The 22,404-nt window shown below is 35.2% G+C and overlaps 2 protein-coding genes across 2 annotated transcripts; one reads left to right on the top strand and one right to left on the bottom strand.

The window, feature by feature from the left end:
- Nucleotides 1-350: 350 nt before the first annotated feature.
- On the top strand, nt 351-4,158 carry MYB111 (myb domain protein 111). Its single transcript, XM_059574162.1, has 3 exons — nt 351-528; nt 697-826; nt 3,156-4,158. The coding sequence occupies exons 1-3, from the start codon at nt 396-398 to the stop codon at nt 3,958-3,960; spliced, it is 1,068 nt and encodes a 355-aa protein (XP_059430145.1). The 5' UTR covers nt 351-395; the 3' UTR covers nt 3,961-4,158.
- An 11,670-nt stretch (nt 4,159-15,828) lies between these two features.
- On the bottom strand, nt 15,829-21,737 carry LOC132167903 (uncharacterized). Its single transcript, XM_059578944.2, has 6 exons — nt 21,563-21,737; nt 19,738-19,974; nt 19,556-19,614; nt 17,616-19,457; nt 16,711-16,864; nt 15,829-16,609 (listed from the first exon to the last, which is right to left on the bottom strand). Exons 2-6 carry the CDS (start codon nt 19,865-19,867, stop codon nt 15,942-15,944), a joined length of 2,853 nt encoding a protein of 950 aa, XP_059434927.2. The 5' UTR covers nt 19,868-19,974; nt 21,563-21,737; the 3' UTR covers nt 15,829-15,941.
- Between the last annotated feature and the right edge of the window lie 667 nt (nt 21,738-22,404).

Raw genomic sequence — 22,404 nt, 5'->3', positions numbered from 1 at the left:
AATTTTTTAATGGTACTGATGTGGTTTTTCATCAAATTTTAGATGGCAGATTGGCGGAAATACTATTTCAGTTTTTATCCATTACTCATGACCATTTATAATACGAATTGAAACCGAAAGAGCAAAAAATAAAATTGTTAACCCACAAGGGTTGAAACCAGGTGGAGCCGAAAGATATTTAACCCTTATTTAAAACTGCCGCAATTTAAGTGGCCTTATATATTAATTAAACCGTAGGGAGGGGACACAAAATTTAGTCACCGCTCATACATCACCATCACCTTTGTCTCCCCTGCATAAATATATATATGATATAACGTTATAGAGATGGGGAGATCGAGCAGCTTGTATACTCCACAGTACTCTCCTTTCTCTTCGAGTAGAACTCCATAGAGATGGGGAGAGCACCTTGTTGTGAAAAGTTGGGGTTGAAGAGAGGGAGATGGACGGCTGAAGAAGATGAAATCTTGACCAACTACATCCATGCCAAAGGTGAAGGCTCTTGGAGGACTTTGCCCAAGAATGCTGGTATTCTTCTTCCTTTTTTAATTTTCTTTCTTTCTTTCTTTCTTTCTTTTAATACCCGGGGATGCATGTTCGGAGTAAATTAGCTTTACCCGACTCGTGTTGAGGGAGATCGAGCTTTAAACGGTCTTAAAATATTGTTTAATTTACTTTGTGGATGGTGGTTTGAAGGTTTGTTAAGGTGTGGGAAGAGCTGCAGACTGAGGTGGATAAATTATCTGAGGGAAGACTTGAAGAGAGGAAACATCACGGCTGAAGAGGAACAGACCATTGTTAATTTGCATAGTGCTTTGGGTAATAGGTACGTTCATATCTATACACTTGTTTTCCTCCTCAAACCATATGTATATACATATACCAATCATACTAGTGAAAGGGAAAGGGAGGAAGAGAATTCAAACTAGTAACATTTGCTTCATGAGGCGTGATTTCTAGCTGATTAAACTACTCATTAAAAATAAAATAGGACTGAACTTACTGGATATTATGAATTTCACTTTATCAACCTTCTGTATAATTCAAAGATCTCTCCTCAAACAAAGTTTTAATAAAACAATTTCATAAAGAATCTGCATTTTAAACGAATAGGCTAATTATAGGACCAATTCTCTGCATTTTATTTATCTTTTTCCGAATTACGTACACAGCTCATGCAAGAGCATGGACACACGTGCACAGGGAACCATCTTTCTTTCTTGAGTCCTTTTTCGTTCTTTTTTTAAAATAAATAAAAAATTAAATGTCAAGTTAATACATTTCATACCTACGAATGTGCAATATATAGCTCTAATATAAGCAGTTCATTTTGAATGCATGGCTCAAATTCTATTACGCTTTCTCTTTTCAATAATAGCTCCCATTCTCACTTCTGCACCATTACTACCAGTCTCTCACCACCACCACCACTTAGGGCACAACCGGACCTAAAATTTTAGGTGGAGCAAATTTTTTTTAAGAAAAAAAAAAGAAAAAAGAAAAAAAAAACTTTTTGGAGGTAATTAATAAATTAATTTTAGAGGATCTCTAACTCATAAAATACATATAATTTAGATGATTAATTAATTAATTTTTTTTTTTTTTTTTTGGTGGGGAAGTTTATATAAGTGTGGTTCTACCCTTGATAGAGAGTGGCCGACAACTCATTTAGCTGCTTTGAAGGTGGCGAAACCATTTCAAAAACTATATGAAAGATTCAGTTGTGGGTGGCCGAACCACTCCACCCCTAACTAACCAAAGGGATAGTTTGACCATCCTTTAGGGGTGGCAAAAGCACCCTTATGGCCACTACAGTGATTCAGCCCTCCAAAAAAACTAAAAAGGTGGTGGTGAAGAGAGACTAATAGTGATAGTGTGGCAGTACTAGGGTGTCGGTGAGACGAGATTTAACGCTTCATTTAACCAAGTATATATAATACCACAAGAATTACACGCGACCTCAATCTTTTTTTTAAAAAAAAAAAAGAAAAAAAGAAAAAGAAAATGCATCAATTGTCATTCAACTGCCCCCTATGCTCAAGGTGCGCCATATATGAATACCTTCTCTTGCGCTTACCTAACCCTAGGATCTTGGGGCTGCCCAAAACTTAGAGGACCCGAAAATTCGTTATTTAGGCTCTCCATGGACCACTAACATATATGCTGTACGCTTTTAATTAATGGCTACGGCAGACAATTCTTTGGTGCACAGGTCATTTCGCTATGACTAATTAATGGGGGAAGGCAACGTTAAATGCACTGCTATTTCATAAATTAAAATATATTGTTTGAAATTGCATTTAAATATATATATAATTTTAAAAATTAAACTGTAATTTTATTAAACACTTAATTATATTTTTTAAAATCACGTATTTCATTAAAATCACAAATCCAAACATACTTAATTCTTGAATACTTTCTTTTAGGGTATATGCAATTGTATTTTGATAATGTTTTTTTTTTTTTTTTTCGAATAATATTTAACTTCATAGTTGTTCAATCTATAGTTTATTTATTTATTTTACATTTAAGGGTAAAGATTATACAAATTATGAAAATAGCAAAAAATTTTATTAACGTTCAGTTTAATTGAAGTGGGTTGAGGGAGATTTTATGATTTCGGGTCAGGATGAAAAAAGAAACTTAAGTTGCTGCTGCCACGTAAGGGTAAGTAAAAATTTGGAGGCACCTATATATATATATTTCCACCAAAAATACTCAAATGAAAGAGAAAGCTATAGGAGTGGACCCATAATTTTGAGGGTTCCGCCTTACAAGTCCCAACAAACTTTTGGATCAGACATTATTTAAAAAAAAAAAAAAATTATAAGAATTTGTTGAGACTGTCACGTTAGCTAGCATTGAGAGATAAAAATGTGATATATAACATTTATCTTTTCTCTGAGTAATACTATACATACTACATTCTCGTCTTGCTCCCATCCCATTACTAGCCTAATGTGGTTGTACCCATCGGCCTTTGAATTTTTATTTTTTAATAGCTAATCCAACGGCTGAAAGGCAGTGTTGCATCAGTCCAATAAGATCAAAGTAGGATCGATGGGGTGATTAGAGTGTGATGGGGTGTGTAGTATTTAGCATTTCTCCCTTTCTTTTCTTGATATGATTGGATTTGAATAATATTGTTGCAGATGGTCTTTGATAGCTGCGCATTTACCAGGAAGAACTGATAATGAGATAAAGAACTACTGGAACACTCACTTAAGCAGAAAGCTTTACAACTTCATCAGGGCTGAAAATGAAGCACCGTTGCCGGCCTCCGTTATCACGGTGGCTGCTGATCAACGCAAGCGAAGAGGCGGCGGACGTGGTGGAGTGAGAAGACCAGCGATGAAAAGGCAAAAGAAGACAACCTCAAATATTGTCGTCGAATTCATGTCCTCATTAAATCCTGAGAGCACCACCACAAGTGACGTTGTTGAACCTTCAACATCCAAAGAAAAAGAACGTCTACCTGGCTCTTGTCTAGACAATACAATGAGGATGTTTGGGGCTTGTGATGAGGGCAAAAGTGTAGGGTTATGCCCTAATAAAGAGAGTGCCAGCAGTGCAGTTGTTTTATGTCCCACAGAGAAGAGAGAGAATGAGTCGATGGGACCATATGACTGGCTAGATGGTGAAATGATGCGACTCAGCTATATTCTTGATGGTCGGGTGGTGAATCCAAGTGGTAATGGGGTCGTGGGTGTTAATGAGGCCGTGGGAACAGAGAAAGAGACAGCAAGTGAAAGGGAGAGCAGTAGTTTGAGCTCGAATGCAGCAGATGGGGAGTTGCACAATTGCTCTTCATCAATTACTTCGGTCTTTGATGATGAATGGCTTGATTGGAATTGGGTTAATGGTGGTGTTGAATGTCATCATCAATGGGAATTATGGAATGAAGGAGACAACACCTTTTCTCGTTTATGGGGAGCTGAAAAGATTGAGGAAGAATAGTGTCATTAGGCCACACACAAAAAAATAAAAAAAAATGTGGAAGAAAGATTATTTTAATTGTAGCATGCAGTTGGATATGAAACTATTATTATTTTTTAATAAGTAAGTGGCCTTAATGGGAGATTCAAACTAGTGACCTTCGCTTTATAAAGCGTAGTCTCTAGCCAATGAACTAACCCGGCCATGGGGTTGAATATATATGAACTTGTTTCTTTGTATAAATAATAAAAGCATGCACTTCCAAACTGCTAATTAATATATAGGACAATGCATGAAAATGTGGTAAGCCTAAGGGTGCTTTCGATACAAAGATTAAACGCAAGAAATGGAATAATTATTCCATAGTTTGGTAAATTTTTTAGTCACATGAATAACTATTCCTTAAAATGAGGAATAGCTATTCCTCTAAAAAAGTAGTGGAATAACTATTCATTTATGACAAAAATAACATTTACACAAATGCCCTCCAAGGATGTTGAGCTTGAATCCTGTTTCTCACCAATTAGCTTGAGCTTGTGCTACAAGGTTCTCCCTCCGCACTTCATGCCCCGCAAACAAGTTGACAGGTTCACTCTCAATGTCATTCTCATCTTCCTCCGCATAACACAGGTTTAGTTTTTGGTGATAACTGTTTGGGCTTCCCATGGTGGCAAGTTGATCGCATAAGTGTCTGATTTGCTCTTCAAATTGCCTATGTCCCACACCAAACTGCTCCTCTACGTGTTGCCAACAAACCGCTAGTTGTTCATCACGAGATGTCTCTCCGCACTCATGCACAACACCAAGGCTTACATATTTGTTTCCTCCATCGCGTTTTTTTTGTGCCATGGTAGGAAAGTTGATGGGATCTGCTACCAACTAAATGCGATTGCGGATTCACAAAGACAAACAATATGAGAATAACTCTTCTCAAAATCAAGATTCTTACAAGAATTCAAGCTAGGATAGAAAGAGAATCAATCAAAATAACATAAAATCTTTGTTCTTAAGTCACCCATAACATGTATTTATTGTAAACAAGACCCTAAACCTAATAGAATACTAAATTAAGGAGGTTACACAAATTTACCACAATTAGCTTAAACTGAGACACTTACCACTTCAAACTAGTAAAAATATTTCAGCTCGTCATAAGTTCAGTTTGAACTAAACTTGGAACACTTCTTATTGGAATTTTCCTTAATCATCTCTTTTTAAGTTCAATTCGAACTGAACTTGTAAAGGAACAACAACTTTTGTTAGCCTTTTATTCTCCTCTTCGCAATTTATTTTGACCCAGTAAATATTGGAATTAGCAAAACTTCATGAAACATGATTTTAGGCCTTTGAATCATCTTTCCAATGACCACCAAGCTTTCCTCCATCTAATGCCAGAATCTTGAGATATGACATTTTAATTAAATCAGGCATTATTGGAAACCACATTGCATCATTCTCCCCTAGTTGGGGAGAATTTGTCCTTGAATTCCTATGGTCCTTGAATGACCAACCAATCTCTTTCATCTCTTTCGCTTCTAAAGCAAAACAATAGAACATCCCACAAGAAATAATGCTTTCCAAATTACCACAAAATTGCGATAATCAACCTAAAAACTCTTCTTACTATATTGAGATAGTTCAATTTTCATACGCCTTTCATTTACCTCCTTCCCTTCATGCGTCATGAAAATCTCCCATAAATGATCAATTATTTTTGTTTGTTTAAACATAAGATTCTCCTCTGCCGTATTAAATTCATCAAGATCATGGTTAGGAGAATTTGACACAATATTTTCAATTCCAAGAAAATCTATAAAACCTGATTCTTCAACATCCAAATCAAACTCTTCAATTTTAGGGCTTTCATCAAACTCAAGTAGAGTACTCTCATCAACAAAATTTTTTATATTATCCAGGAGACTTGCCTCATCCAACTGATTTTCTTGATCATATGATGAAAAACTTGCCACAAGTTCTTCATCATCAACATCGACATCATAATTTGGTTTAGAATTCTAATCAACAAACTAGCGAGAGGGAATATCTTCTTTATGTTGGAACTCCCCATCAACAAACTCATTTTCTTGAAATTTGGCATCAACAAACTCGTTTTCTTTGAATTCCTCATCAATAAACTCTTCATACGTGGAACTCCTCATGTAACAACTGAGAGAAAAATACTAGTTACATATGCGTTATCACCCCAAAATGACTAGTCAATTTGGAGCTTCAGTAGAATCAATTATAAAAGCCCAGTTTCACATAAAAACTAAGCAATGTGAAACTTAGCACTCATGACTATTTTTATAAACCGCACTTTATGTGGATTACTCCTCATCTTCCCAATGTGGGACCAAGGTGTTACAAAACTCCTCCCTTAAACCTCTGACACCTTCTTCAGGGCTACGTCATACGGTGCTCCAGTACCACATAACATTACTAGGTGGCTCTAATATCATTTGTAACAACCCAAGAAAAAGTAGTAGCCACATTTGCTCTATTACCCCAAAAGAACTAGTCAATTTGGAGTTTTCCTATAATCACTTATAAAGCCTAGTTTCACTTAGTAAATAAGTAATGTGGAACTTAGCATACATGAGTATCTTTCTATAAACCACCAATTCTATGTGGGAAACTCATCTCAATATGGGACTGAGGTGTTACAAATTCCCCTCCTTAAACTCTTGACATCCTCGTTAGGGCCACGCTATGCATTGCTTACAATACCACATGACATTACTAGGTGACTCTTATATCATTTGTAATGACTTAGGAAAAAGCGGTAGCCACATCTACGTTATCACCCTATAAGCACTAGTTACTTTGGAACTTCTGTAAAATCATTTATAAAGTACAGTTTCACTTAGAAACTAAGCAATATGAGACTTAGCATTCATAACTATCTTTATAAACTACCCATTGTATGTAGGCTACTTCTCATCTTTCTAGTGTAGGACGGTGGTGTTACAAAATCTCCCCCCTTAAAACCTCTGACGTCCTTGTTAGAGCCATGTCATGTAATGATCCAATACCACATGGTGTTACTAGTTGGTTCTAACACCATTTGTAAGGACTCAGTGAAAAGCGTTAGTCACATCTGTACTATTACCTCAAAATGACTAGTCAATTTGAAATTTTTTTAAAATCACTTATAAAGCCCAGTTTCACCAAGTAAGTAAGTAATGTGAGACTTAACATACATAAATATCTTTCTATAAACCACTAACTCTATGTGGACAACTCATCTTCCTAATATGGGATCAGAGTGTTACATGCTACCTCAACTGTACAAGGGTTAATGTGCCTCGTGTACTAATATGTTACAGATCACCTATAATAGAGTTCATATATGATAAGATCACCTCTACCCTATGGGGGTTAATATACAGGTACGTTGATGTGATAAAATGAGAATATGATGTGATGATATGAGGTTGTGGTGATAATGAAAATGAAATGTGTAAAATTGTTGTGTTTTAAATTCAAATGATTTTATACCTCGAACTAAAATTATCATGAATCATGCCCTATTTTATAAAAATTTTCACTTTGTAATCTCCATCAAACTTTAAAACATTTTGTGAAAACCTTCTAAAGGGACATGGTATGATGAAAAGTCACACTACAAAAATGCTGAGAATTTTTAACTAGGAGTTTTTGACGTGTCAATGGTATTGACACGTCAAAAACCCCTTTTGGCATTTCTTAACGGTTAAAACGGGGGGTATCAAAAATTTCAGATTTTTGATGTGTCTACAGTGCCACGTCAAAAAATTTTGCAATCCTTTTTGACGTGTCACTCCGTTTGACACATCAAATATATATATATATTTTCACCCGACCATGTTTCTCCCCCAGCTCTCTCCCTCTCTTCTTTTCTCCATTTTCTCCCCCATGGCCCAACTCTCCCCCAACTCTCTCCCCCTCTCTACTTTTCTTCATTTTCTCTTCTTTTCTCCATTTTCGTTACTCCCCCCCGCCCCCCCCAAGCTCTCTCCCTCTCTTCTTTTCTCCATTTTCTCACTCTCTCTTCTTTCCTCCATTTTCAAAAACTCAAACCCAAAAAATCTTCAAAAAATCAAAAACCAAATAAAAAAATCAACTTGAAAAATCAAAAACCCAAACGTGAAACTCAACAAATTTTCAAAAACCCAAAAAATATTCTTATCTTCTTATCTTCTTATATATCTTCTATTCTTCTTCTTCTCTTCTCCATTTTTTTTTTTTTTTTTTTTGCAGATCTGCGTCTCTTCTCCTTTTCTTTTTCTTCTTCTTCCTCTTCTTTTTCTCCTTTTTCTTCTTCCCTCTAGAGGGAGCTGGGCGGCTGCATCTGCTGTAGAGAGAAGAGGCTAGGGAGATTGAAAGAGGAGAGAGAGAGAGCTGAGTCTGGAAATAAAAGAAAAAGGACCAAAGAAAAGAATTATAAAGGGAAAAGCAGAGGGAAAGAAGATAGGGAAAAAAAGGGAAAAAGTTAAAAATTTCGCTCTTTTTTTTTTTTAGTGACGTGCCAACATTTAACACGTCAGAAATTTCTGACATGCTAGTTTTAGCATGTCAAAAAATTTTTTTTTTTTTTTTTTCCTATACTACTGCATGGAGAATAAAAAAATTTTTTGAGTATAAATAATTTCTGACATGCTGGTTTTAGCATGTCAGAAATAAACTAGATTTAAAAAAAAAAAAAAAAAATTTGGAGCTGAAATAATTTCTGACGTGCCAAAACCAACACGTCAAAAACTATTCAGATTACAAGAAAAAAAAGAGAAAATGACGAAGACGAAACCAAGGGAGCTAGCTAAGCTCTTTCTGGCATACTTGCCATTATATCTTTCTTTTTGTCTTATGGTTCGTGGCAACGAGAAGTGCAATCATATATCTCTAGTTAGTACAAACCTTTGTGGTTACAAAGGATTTATTGTGAAAAAAAAAATGAAAAAAAAATTATTGAGCAGAAATAATTTCTGACGTGCTGGTTTTGGCACGTTAGAAATTTTTGGCATGCCAAAACCAGCACGTCAAAAACTATTTAGATTTTTTTTAAAAAAAAAAAAAAATTATTGAGCAGAAATAATTTCTGACGTGCCAAAACCAGCACGTCAAAAACTATTTAGATTTTTTTAAAAAAAAATTATTGAGCAGAAATAATTTCTGACATGCCAAAACCAGCACGTCAAAAACTATTTAGATTTAAAAAAAAAAAAAAACAAAAACAAAAAAAAAAAAACAAATTATTGAGCAGAAATAATTTCTGACGTGCTGGTTTTTGCACACATTATCCATACAATATACTTAAAACTAATTAGAGAATAAATAAATTAATATTCTAGATGTACATATAATAAAATTCATTTTTTCGTGAGGGCTCAATAATCCACTCATCGAACATTGTATTTTGTGTTGGCCGAGTTCATGTGGGGTTTGCGGATCTTATAAAATAAATGTATTATGTATGTCCTATATATTTTGTAAAAATTAATATGGCTATCACATTAATATTACTAGAATGATTTATGCATGATAATATCATATCATATCATATTAATGAAATGTTTGATTCATATTCATGTGATAATATTAATGGTACAATAGTATGATTATGATACTAGCTAATTGGCATGCATGTGATATATACGTATATATCAATTAATTTATACTAATATGATAAAATTAATTTTTCTATCCAATTAAAATTAATTTTTCATGCCAATTAAAATTAATTCACTACATTATTTTTTTAATACATATTCTTTATACCAGTTAATACATAATTATAATTATAATTAATTGTAATTTTTGACGCGTCATTTTAACATGTCAAAACTTTTTGACATGTTAGAAATGACACGTCAAAAACTTTTGACGTGTCAAAAGAATACGTCAAAAACTTTTGATGTGTCATACTAACACGTCAAAAACTTTTGATGTGTTAAAATGGCACGTCAAAAAGTTTTGACGTGTTACATTAACACGTTAAAAATATTTTTTTTGACGTGTCTAATTAGACACGTCAATAAAAGGCAGGTTTTTTATAGTATCATTTTAAGTTTATCTTAATGGCTTATTTCATAGTTTACTCTGTATAATGTTTACTTACTAAGTCATAGACTTACGTAGTTGCTACATTTTCAGGTGTAAAACATTTATTTGTTTTACATGCTAGTAAGTACTAGATCGAGTTGGAGCTTGAAGTCTTTCGTCAGGTTTGGGATGTGGAGCAACGATTGTAGGCTAGGTGGCAACATCTGCAAGGCTAAGTATCAAGTCAAATTAATAAGATCATGCTTTTATCTCTAGAGAAAATAAAATATAAAAATAAAAGTCAAACAGAAACAAAAAATCCAGAGTATGAACTTTGAATTCTAATATAGGTCAACATAAGAGGGATCGGTGTTAATCATGGATTCGAGATCTCATATTAGGTGCATATCAGAAATCAGAACTTATAATACTATATAGGTAATGATATATACTTTATAAACATTCAACAAATATCCTACAAAACTGAAGTGACAAGGTCTAATAGCCCTTGAATCAACCATTGCCACATCAACTTTGTAAGATATTTATGTGTTATGTAGCATTACTTAAATACTAATTTTCACCACCGTCTTCATTCCTCGAAACCTCATTCTAAGCCCATTACCCATTTATTTTTCTCCCAACTTGATCATCCTTCATCGTCTTACTTGATTAGTTCACCTTACCCCAAGAGGACATGGGTGTCACCAGCTTTACCTAGAAATTCACAATCTCTATATCTCTTGATAGGATGTTTAAGGCCTTGATGCTTGTCTCCCAAAACTTGGTCCCAAAGTTCATGCCACAGTCGATTAAGATCATAGAATTTGTTGATCATGATTAAGGGGTTGGAAGCATCAAACAAATTGACTTCACTTATTGCAAGTCGTCCACAAATTAGAATTGCTTAATTGATTCAAGTGGTAAGTCACTTAACCATGGTGCCTCATGGAAGCTCAAGCCTAAGATTTGACCTTTCTTGAGTGTAAACAATATTTTGGAGCTACGCCCGCATGCGAAAGCTTAAACTTTACCCGACTAATTTGGAGGGGCACTTTGCATAGTGTCCAAGGGATCTAATTAGGGCAAAGCCTTGGATAGCCCGACTATTAAAAAAATCCACATTATTATATAACAAAATTAACCTCTTCTTATTTGTTTCTTTCACAATGCAAGCAGTAACTTCCAATGCTTAAAGCACGAGATGTTAGAATTTTTCTGTAAATGGGCCTACATAGGTCATCTAATTAAATGCTAGTGAAAACTTTACTTAACTACCTGAACTTCCACAATTTTTGCAATTACCCCTCAAAGTTCAAAAGCTCTCAATTTATTGTATCGAACTTCTAATTTTTTGCAATGTTATCCCTCAATTACGTTTTTGTAGTGTCCCAGAATTTTCAAAGCTATTTAAATAGATTATTTTGATAATGATGTTATTTTAATATCCATTGTAGCTAAGGATTTTAATTCTTGGGAAATTTATGAGAGTGGTAATTAGAGAATGGTAATTGGTGAAATAGTAAAATGAGGGTATAATTGTAAATTGAAGATAGAATGAGGGTATAATTGTAAATTGAAGGTAGAATAGTATAGGGTTGGTGAAATAGTAAAATGAGGGTATAATTGTAAATTGAAGATAGAATGAGGGCATAATTGTAAATTGAAGGTAGAATAGTATAGGGTTGGTGAAATAGTATAGGGTTGGTGAAATAGTATAGGGTTGGTGAAATAGTAAAATGAGGATATAATTGTAAATTGAAGATAGAATGAGGGTATAATTGTAAATTGAAGGTAGAATAGTATAGGGTTGGTGAAATAGTATAGGGTTGGTGAAATAGTAAAATGAGGGTATAATTGTAAATTGACGGAAGAATAGTGTTTGATTTTCTCCTATAAATAGAGCTCTTCTCCTTCAGAATTTTCACCACTCATCTCCTCTCCCATCTCTTGCATATATTCTTCCTTCTTCCGCTTTTTACTCGGTCTTTCTTCTTTCTAAGAGTGTTTACTCAGAACAGAGAGAGAAAGGGCGAGACCAAGCGCTACAAGAAAGAAAGAACACAAGAGATAGCGGACTTTAGAAAGTAGTTTCAAAAGATATACTAGTGGTGTTATTGGAGCAACTGGATTCCTTCATACCACTTTTAACTTCAGTCTAGAGGTAAGTAAATTCACTACCCCTTCTAAAATTACTTCATGTCATGCTATTTATTCATTCTTTAGTAAATTGTAAATGATTATTTTATTTACGTATTATGAAGTTATGTTGCATGCATGAAGGATTTCTAAAAGAATTATTTAGAAAGTTTATATTTCTTAAAGGCTTTTTTAAGCACAACAAGTTTATATTTGGAAAAGTTTCCATTTTAAGAAAAGAAAGTTGAGAAATGATGATGATTATAAGAAAGAAAAATGATGATAAACCCTCCTACATGTTGCCCTAAGATGCATCAAAAGAAGTACAAAGAAAAGTACAAGAGATGAGATAAATGTTTATGAAATGAGGGCACATGTATGGAGGAGAGTATTTTTGGCCCCAAGATAAGATAAGATGAGAGTTCGGTACCGATACTCGGATGGAGGCGAAACCACTGAAGGAGGCTATGCCAGAAGGTGGTATTCCATCAACTAGACCGTTGAGTGCACCAAGAAAGAGTTAATTGACGGTCGGGCATGGCTGTGGCCACAGTTCAGTGCCATGGTCACAAGGACCCGCAACCCTCGTACACAGGGGTAATAGTGTACATGGGCCTTATTATGAGAAAATGATACTATATTTTCAACGAAGATATGCTAAGATGATTTACAAAGATTATTTATAATGATGCATTATGATGATGATTTATAAAGATGATTTACAACGATGATCTATTACTAGATGTAATAGTATGTATATGTTACGGGAGATGCAACCGTACATACAGATATTATTATGGCTAGAATTATATTTATTTGCGAAAATGATTTTCAAAACTGAGAACAAGGAGTAAAACTATTTATGGTTGTGGATTTTACTTGCTGGGCCCCCTTTGGGCTCATTCAGTTTTATTTCTTGTTTTCAGGTAGAAAGGATGCTGGAATAGGAGGCCGGAATGGGGTGAGAATAATTATTAATTTTCAAAGTCTTTTCATATAAGTTATTGTAATGATATGATATTCCGCAACTAAAGTTTAATGTTTTCTAATTTCGCTTGTAATAAAATCTCTTGAATAATGTTTTATACATTTTTCGTATCCTTTAAAATCAAGTACTCTGATAGACCTTATAGATCTTTGCAAGAACTTTTGTTGTAAAAGAAGAAAAGTGGCAAACTCAGCCTTAACGGGCTGGGAATGTTACAGTTTTCCCCTTAAACCTTGTCAATATTTTCAAAATACGCCTTTTTTATAAATAAAATAAAATAAGAAATTGCAAAGATTCATGTGTAGGTATTTTTGCCAATTCCATTAAATACTTACCAACATCTGAATTTTTGTAATTTTTTAAGAAAAAAAAGAGAGAGGTTATTTTGGTAATTTTGACATCATTCCGTTAGGATTTAACAGAAAAACCTAATGGAGGTGTGAAATTGCAAAAAAAATTGAAAGTTCGAATACTAAATTGAGAGTTTTTGAGCTTTGGAAAGGTATTTGCAAAAGTGATGGAAGTTTAGAAAAGTTAAGTGAAGTTTCCACTAGATATTATGCGGTAGTTTGCGGTTAGTGGAAAACGGTACCGTTTTCCACTTTAAAAAATTAGATTTAAAATACAAATAATATAAAATTCATTAAAATTTAAAAATTATAAAACAATAATAATTAAAAAACTACGAAAAAAAAAAAAGGAGAACCAGAAACAGATTTCAGGGAGAGAGAAAGAGGCGGAGAGAGGGAGAGTGAATCGAGAGGACGAGGTGGCGGCGTGGGCAGGCGTACTCCGGTGAACCATTGCCGGAGCCCGAAGGCCTCTAAACTCAAAACTCCATTTCAATTGGTATAAATTTTGGGTCCTATTTCATATGGGTATTGAATTTGGAGGTTTCTTTTCCATTGATTTTCTGGATTTAGCTTGAGTTGGTGGATAATCGGTTTGGTTACTGAGAAAATGTTGGGGAATGGAAAGAAAATGTCGGTTTTGGAAAGATTGTGAGTTTTATTGGGTCCTGCTCTTGTTTGATTTCTGGGCAATTGGCCTGGGATAGTTTTATATGCTTTTGTATCAGAGCAAAAAACTTTCCCTAGAGCTTCGTATCAGAGAAAACACTTCTCCATCTTCACCTCCTCTTCTTCTTCTTCATCTCCCCCAACTCTCACACTTTTTTCTTTAAGGATTAAAAAAAAAAAATGGTCCATCCATGGTTGTTTTATATAAAAATTAGGGTAAAGTCCACATACCCTCCTCAAACTACCACTCAATTGACAATGTCCCCCCCCCCCTAAACTTTCAATTGTGACAATGTCCCCTCCAAACTACCAAAACATTGTCAATGTCCCCCCTAAAGCTAGCAATAAGATAAAAATGCCCCTATAAATTTTTCAATAAGACAAAAATATCCCTATAAATTAAAAAAAATGATTTTTTTTTTTTAAAAACGAAAAATTTTAATTTAAAAATAATATTTTTTTAAACAAAAAATTTCATTTTATTAAGCGAAAATTTTATTTTTTTAAACGTAAATTTTTATTGAAATAAAATTATAAAACAAGAATAAAATAAAATAACGAAAATTTTCAATTTTTATATATAAAAAAAAAATCGAAATTTTTTTAATTTTTTTCTTATAAAATTGATTTTAGAAAAGAAAAAATTGGCCAAGTTTGGATTTTTTTTTTTGGTTAGTTTTAGGTTTTTTCTAGAAGTTTTAGTATTTTTGTTTATATTTTACTAAGGGTAATTTTGTCATTGGGAGGAACATTGACAATTTTTGATAGTTTGGGGGGGGGACATTGTCATAATTGAAAGTTTGGGGGAGACATTGGCAATTGAGTGGTAGTTTGAGGGGGTTATGTGGACTTTCCCCTAAAAATTAATTTTATATGCTTTTGTCATTTTCCATGGATGAAGCATGGAAAATTATGCTTGCCTTAAAAAAAAGGGTAAATGGTAGTGAAAAAAAAAAAAAAAAAAAAAAAAAAAAAGGGTGTGCAAGCTGGGGGAGATGAAGAAGAAAAGAAATGAATGAGCTGGAGAAGAAGAAGAAGATGAAGATGATGTGCAGTAGAGTTTTTTAGTTTTTTAATATTTTTATTTTTTAAATTATTGATTTTTTTAATATTAAATGAATTTTATATTATTTCTTTTAAAAAATTATTTTTTTATTGCCCTAAAGGACCCAAATTGGGACGTTTTGGGCTACCGCATGGTGCGGTAGTTCTAAGCCTGATCCTGGCCGAATAAGATATTAGTGGTGTCACTAGGCCCATTACATGTAATCAATGCAGTAATAGCACCAAGTCATTGACATTCTTTAGAAGCACTTTTTTTTAGGTTTTCACGTGCATTAAAGTGGTGCGGTGCGGGCTAAATCTTGTGTAAAGGCCAATTTAAAGACTTTGAATTCAATTTTATTATGATAGGTCGAGATGACCCTTTTGTTATTTTCCTCAATGGTTTGGTATGATAGATTCATTTCACAGAGGGAACTTCATGTGCAGGTACACATTGATTGATGGTAAAATGTTAGGTGTGCAAGATGACTACAAGCACCACAGTAATGTTGGTACATGTGAATTAATAATTTGATTAATAAATATCATAGTAATCTTTCACGTGTGGATTCAAACTCACCCTTAATAAGCTGATTTAAGGTTGAAGGGATAAACTATATGCAATGTTACTTTGAAGGTAAAAATATGACTAGATGAATCAGAATGCAGTAAAAGAAGCTATAAATTGAGGAATTATATAAAGATTTTCTGACAATACAATATGCTCCCAAAAAGAAAAAAGAACATTTTGAGACTTACAACGGTGGTCAAAAGTAATCACTCTTGAACGCATATTAAAGCTGCCAGATATCAGCAAGCACCTCCTCAACCAAAGAATTGAATATTTCACCCTCAACCTCTACCCCCAATGCAAATGCATCTAATTGGAAGTCCAGCCATCTTCCATGCTGGCTGCTCATGTCTTTATCTACAAGCTCATCAACCATACAATCCCCCAACCCTCTCCAACCACAAATTTCCTTGTACACTTCTTCTGCTAACCACTCCTTTCTTCTCACCATTGCTACCCCTTTCACCCATGCTCCATATCCCCCACCCACAAATCGTCCGCTTCTCAAGTCCAGGCATTCGCTCACACAATCGAATAATACCTTCCGCCTTAGCCTAGACTCGCCACTATCAGTTTCCCATTGTATTTTTCGACTTTCCAACTGATCGAAGAGATGAGGGTTTATGATCTCACGGGCTCGACCTAATGAGAAGTCCTTAAACATTAATTCCACATTACAAAGTATCTCCTTCACATATTCTATTTCCCACTTGGTCGATCTCACAAGACCTCTCAAAATTGACCTGGTGGCATATTTTTCCACCACTGCTCCAGTTGATGTGGAAGAAGCCGAATCTGATAAGTCTGTATCAGCTTCTACTGAATGGGACTTCTTTGAAGAACTCAAACCAAGAACTTCCTGAGCTTGAACAGATGAACACAACTTGCTTCCTGGAAGTAATTGTGAATGCTTAGCATTGTGACTGAATGATAATGCTTACATGGGGATAAAACAATTAAATCTGTAATCAAAAAGGATATGCTGCTTTTACCTTCCACACTGTAACTATCGGTAGTAACTGAAGAGTCACAACTTTCAGTCGAAAAGGAAGGCTCTAGAATAGAGATTGGACTAGGATGTCGGCAATTGGGCAATGGTCCAGCGTCAGTGTGATTGCTGCTACATTCATCCATCTCATCGGCTCCCTGAAGAAATTGGATTTGAGTAAACTACCATTAGATGATATGGGACAAATGGGCACCAAAATTAAATTTTGACAATGCAAGAAAATTGGGGGAAGGGAGGGATCTTTAGAGCATGTATTGAAACTATTGGTAACAAACCCCAACCACATGGCTCAAAAGGGTTCACAAATTTTAACAAAAACTAAATTAGCATAACCAAGTCAGAAAATTGAAAATGAAAGGGTTGGTTAAGCAATAGGACTATTATGCTATACGATTAAGATCGAAATTTTGGAACACCGGGAGGATTTTAACTTTCACAGTTTGCTAAAAGTTGGAGGAGTATCAACCCAAACAATAAAACTCTCAAGACTCTAAAAAGAGTTAACTTAAAACTGAAATGCCCATCCTGCATTTAAATTATACAGAAGTGTAAAACGCACGGATTTAAGCAGGCAAAAACCTTGGTAATAATCAATAAGAGTGACCCCATAAAAACAAGACAAATGCACTTTACCAGATGGTTATAAGTGGTTGGTTAAACAATTGCGGTTTGGCCCAACCAAACAGCTTCGTTCTAAAAGATAAGTCTGCTTCTAAAGATAACAGATTTGATTGCCCAATATCCAGATATAAAACCCAAAGATCAAAGCATCTAGAACGAAAAATACTAGATTACTTGTATCTAGCATCACTAAGAATCTGCAAGCCCATTGAACAAAGGTAAAGAAATACCAAAAAAAGTTCTCAAAATTGTTGAGAATTGATGTACCTGAAACTTGTTTTTCCATCTGAAGGCAGATGGATTAGTGGAGGACAAGTCAGATTCATAGCCACCAAATTTATCTGTAACAAATTCATATTGGTCTCTCTTCTCATGTAACATTGGCTTGGAGCTAACTGCATCGACATGGGGTACTGGATCTTGAAAAATCGACAGCGAACTAGAAGCTGACCCCACTTTCAAGGAGTCACAGGGAGAAGACGCAACACCATAAGTTAATTCCCTTAATTTTTGCTCCAAAAGCGTACTCAAAGAATCAGCCCCTATCACATTGTATCCCAGTGACGATAATCTCATACTATCTGACTCAAGCAACACTCTTTTACCTCGGTGATCCATGCAATTACCATTATTTTTATGTGCAACCTGACAAGAGGTGTCAGAACCAGGCATTGATCGTGTCAGTGGCGCTGTGAATGTAAAAGAAACAACATCGATGCCTTTCTTTCTGCTATCCTGAGCCCAACTAAAGTCCCTGTCCATAACTGGTTTAGATTGAACTGGCTTCTGATTTTTGTTATTCAACACATTATCAGCATTCTGATTTTTCTCAAAGTGAAAGTCCCTATCTATTGTTCGTTTCTTCCTAGAAAAATTCTTTGAACTAGAATATGCTTCCTTATCACCATCTGCTGCCTCTAAGCCCAGCTTCCTGGATCCAAGTTTGGAGCTCCCAGTGGACTTATTTGAGCTTTTGTGACGCCCAAAGGATGAATCACCAGACAGCACTTTTCTACTCTGCAAGTTCGAACCAGAAGGCTTTGAAGGCAATTTGTCTTTGTCCATAAGGCAATTTTGTTTCTGATTATTCTGCCTTAAAACTCCAGAGGCATTATGCATAGAAGATTTCCTATGCAAATTCTTATGAATAGTTGGCTGGCTCTTGAAGGGCTGGCTTATGTTAACCTCACTCTGCTCTTTCTGTCTAGCCAAACTTCTGCTGGCACTTGAATTTATCCCTTCCCTTCTCTGGACATTGACCTTTGCTTGGATTGCAAGTGAAATGGACTTTGTCTTACTCGTTAAACCAGAGGAGCCTTCTTCTATGTCAGGAGTATCTATGGATCCATTCCAGCTTTTGTTCATAGACTGTCCGTTAAGATGCTTGGCAGCAGTAGACTCAACTGGCCTTCGAGACGCTTCAGCAACCCTGGAAGTTTTATGAGCACCTTCAACTTTCTCTTTTAGGTCTCGAACTTTCAGGCTTATGGAAGAAGACCCAACCATAGGCACTGCCCGCACAGCCTCCACTTTTTCTTTGAGATCCCGAACTTTCAAGTGTACTGACGAAGAACCTACCAGAGGCAATTTGGCCTTGGCAGCAGCTCGGGGTCCAGACTCAATAATTTTCGCAGCTGCTTCCATTATGTGAGCAGCATTCTTTGTGGGAATGAAGCCAGGACTCTTGATAGGGGACAAAAGTTTATGGTGTGTAATTGGAATTGATTTAGCTGATTTAGGAGGTAAAGTTTCAGTTTGGAACTTCTCAATTGGTCTGCTTAGCATCTTTGGGGGTTTTGACTCCACAATGTTCCGCACAGGGCCCTCTACCTTATTCAGCAGATTTCCAGAATACATGATTTGACGATCATGATGATAATCAAAATCTTTCCTGTGATAATGAGCATCATGAAGAGACTGAGTGTCAAAATAAGGGGTAGAGTAGGGCTCAGAAGAGTTGGATGTGGGTAAGGATTCTAATCCCATGAGCCTGGCGACTACCCCAGGGGCCCTACTTCCATATCCATCTTCATCTGTAACTGATGAAGCACAACTATAGTCACTACTTCCTTTGATACTTGAGCCTGCTCCAGTTTCATCTTCATCTATCTGCACATTAAGAGAATTGGAAAACTGTCTTAGATGAAATTATACCAATTAAGTAATAGGTTCTTCAATACAAAAACAATGAGTAGCCATATTCTGACCAGATGGTGTCGTGTCCTTGGCAAGTTCCCGTCGCTTTTCTTTCCTTGTTTGGAATGCTCTACACCAAATGAAAAAAAAAAAAAAAAATGAAAGATACCAATCATATATACAAGATTACAATCTGAACAGGAACACAGATATTTGACATTGTATATTTTGGTCACGTGGAATACAATTATACCAGGTAAATCTGACTTGCTTGAGAATAACTTCTTTCGAGATTTGGCAGTCCAGTCAAATAGGTGTAAGAAATTGCCTACATAACCTCCTCCATTTTTTAAACCTTCTTTCTCCACTCCCATTTTTCTCATGCAGAAAATGCCAAAAGGAGAGGGGGGAGGGGGGGCCACCTACTTCAAAGTTTATAACTGAAGAAGCAAGAGAAGCAACAAATTCCCTTTCTCCAACCTAAGTCCATCTGCAATATGATCAAACAAAAAATAAATTATTAATCCTCAACCAAGTTGGATTTCTTAAACCACTTCTCCAAAAAAAAAAACAAAAAAAAAAAAAATCTTTTCTGACAGGTGAACACAATTCATGCACCCAACAAGTCATACATTCGAAGTCCTAACAATACCAAAAAATTATACATTTCATAGAATCAATCCTGAATATGTAGAGGTTTAACTATTTGAGAGAGAAGGGGCGAGGAAACATTGCATCAGGTTTTTTCAAAGACCACAAATATTTTAAAATACTGATAATTTTTTTTATCAGATGACCTTGAATTTTAAAATTGACCTTATTATTGCTACCTGTTTTTTTTATTTTTTTATGAATGAGTAAAACTTTCGAATCTCAACAATGAGTACAATGCACTCTAGTTCTTTTTAGCTAGAAACTCAAGGGAACAACAAGTCTCCTACACACTTTTCTGTACAGTAAGGAACATCCAAACTATACAGCACCTATAAAAGCCATATCTCAAGAAAACCGTGTACAACCTCAACCCAGCTAGAGCAAAATAGAGACATATACTAACAATCACTATATCTACAGCCAAAACCCAATACAAAACAGACCCCAAATCCAAAACTTAAATCAGCAGTTAAAGCCAACAGCATCAAAACACAACTAGATCTGAAGCAACTACAGAAGCTCCTTATAGTCTCAGCAACTTCAATCAGACAGTAGATCAAGCACCCTCAGCTATACTCAGACAGCAAGCATCTACCCTGCAAGCATCTACCCCAAACCAACTACAGAAAAGCACTACTTCAAAAAGATACTGAAAACATCGGCATAAGATATTATTGCTACCTGTTCCTATTTATTATTATGGTAAAGAAACTACTAACAGGACTCCAGAAATATGAAACAGAAGCATAAGATGCAGCAAACAATCCCTTAGCTTTAAATCTAAGTATCAGTATTATCACCAACAGGAGACAACCATTTCTGCTTCAAAATCAATACCACATCCTATGAACCTCAAGCAACTAAGCTTTCTAAATCAATGGTGATAGACAAAGACTTAACTAAACTACATGCATCCCCTAATTCACTCAACCAAATACCGCAAATTTCAAAGCGAAAATGAAGCACGAACCCTCTATTTGATTTGACTGAGAAACGAAATTAAAAAAAAAAAAAAAAATACCAATATAAATTCCACGATCTATATATGTGTACCAGAAAAAGTCAACATATTTTGCAATATTTTGCATTGAGCTTTCAAAATTATGTCATTCGAATAAACCACAAAAGCAATCTAGACAGAGTAAGAGATTTCAGTTATCTCAGTTCAATCTATATCAGAACATGACATTGACATATAATCAATCCCTTCCTCGCTCCCCACATTTTCTTATCAACCAAACACCACCCACCCACAAACCAATGAATCTAATCAAGCTAAGGAAAGTAGCAAACACACACTATCCCAAAGTAAGAAAAGCAGCAACCAAGCCAAACCCACAAATCTCACAACCCAGAAACAAAAAATCATAAATTTTTCAAAAGAGATAGGTAAAGTGAAAAAAAAAAAAAAAAAAAAAATCCACCTTGAAGCAATGAGTTATGCCTCTGGATCTTTCTTTTTCTGTCTACTATAAATTCACCAAAAACTCCAGTGGTGGGTAAGCGTTTCTGAGACGAAGCAAGAGAAGCAATTAAGAGAAAAAAATTCGAGGTATTTGGGTCAGAGTCAGAGCAGAGAGAGAGAGAGAGAGAAACAAGTGAGAGCTACCATTACTGTGTAGTGAAAGGCCGTGCGTAGTTCAAGCATTAAATGGAGACTGCGAGGTTTAGTGATTTTAAAAAAATAATAATAATAATTTTAAATTGTGTCTGTGAGACAGAGTTATTATAAAAAGGTTAAAAGTTTATAACGTCTCTCTGGAGAGGGAGACATTTCAAATTCCAAATTGAAGGGTGGTGGTCCTTTGGAGAGCATGATAAAGTTACGCCCGGGTGCATCGGGATGTGGGAGACAAACTTGATCTACGACTGACACGTCATTTGTAAATCTTTTAAAATCTATGAAAAAAATGCAAATTTTGACACAGTTGCAAAAGTTCTCTAGAGTGACTAAAACTAAAAACTACTAATATGTTCTCTCAATGCGTTTTTTTGTTAGTAATTGAACGAAAACCATTAAACTATTAATACGAGATGCCAGCGCTAATAATATTGTGACACGTATTTTTTTAAATAAAATATTTAAAAAAAAAAATGGTTGAGAAGTACCATCGAAGAAACTCCCATGAAGACCGGACAGTGGAAACGAGTGTGGGTCATCGAGGTCTCCTCAATGGTGACCTAGCTTGCCTAGGGAGAGCTTGGACTACCATGAGTCACCTCCATGGTGATTTAGATGTTTGGCTACCCCTTTCAATTTTTTTTT

The sequence above is a fragment of the Corylus avellana genome, chromosome 2, assembly GCF_965113065.1.
Source record: "Corylus avellana chromosome 2, dhCorAvel1.hap1.2, whole genome shotgun sequence".
Classification (NCBI taxonomy): Eukaryota; Viridiplantae; Streptophyta; class Magnoliopsida; order Fagales; family Betulaceae; genus Corylus; species Corylus avellana.
This window is presented reverse-complemented; position numbering and strand designations above follow the sequence as displayed.

Coding starts and splice junctions, on each gene's coding strand:
- MYB111 (XM_059574162.1), top strand. CDS start 396: ATGGGGAGAGCACCTTGTTGTGAAAAGTTGGGGTTGAAGAGAGGGAGA. Junction 529..696: donor GACTTTGCCCAAGAATGCTG/GTATTCTTCTTC, acceptor GGTGGTTTGAAG/GTTTGTTAAGGTGTGGGAAG. Junction 827..3,155: donor CATAGTGCTTTGGGTAATAG/GTACGTTCATAT, acceptor ATATTGTTGCAG/ATGGTCTTTGATAGCTGCGC.
- LOC132167903 (XM_059578944.2), bottom strand. CDS start 19,867: ATGAGAAAAATGGGAGTGGAGAAAGAAGGTTTAAAAAATGGAGGAGGT. Junction 19,458..19,555: donor CAAGGACACGACACCATCTG/GTCAGAATATGG, acceptor CTTAATGTGCAG/ATAGATGAAGATGAAACTGG. Junction 16,865..17,615: donor GATGGAAAAACAAGTTTCAG/GTACATCAATTC, acceptor CAATTTCTTCAG/GGAGCCGATGAGATGGATGA.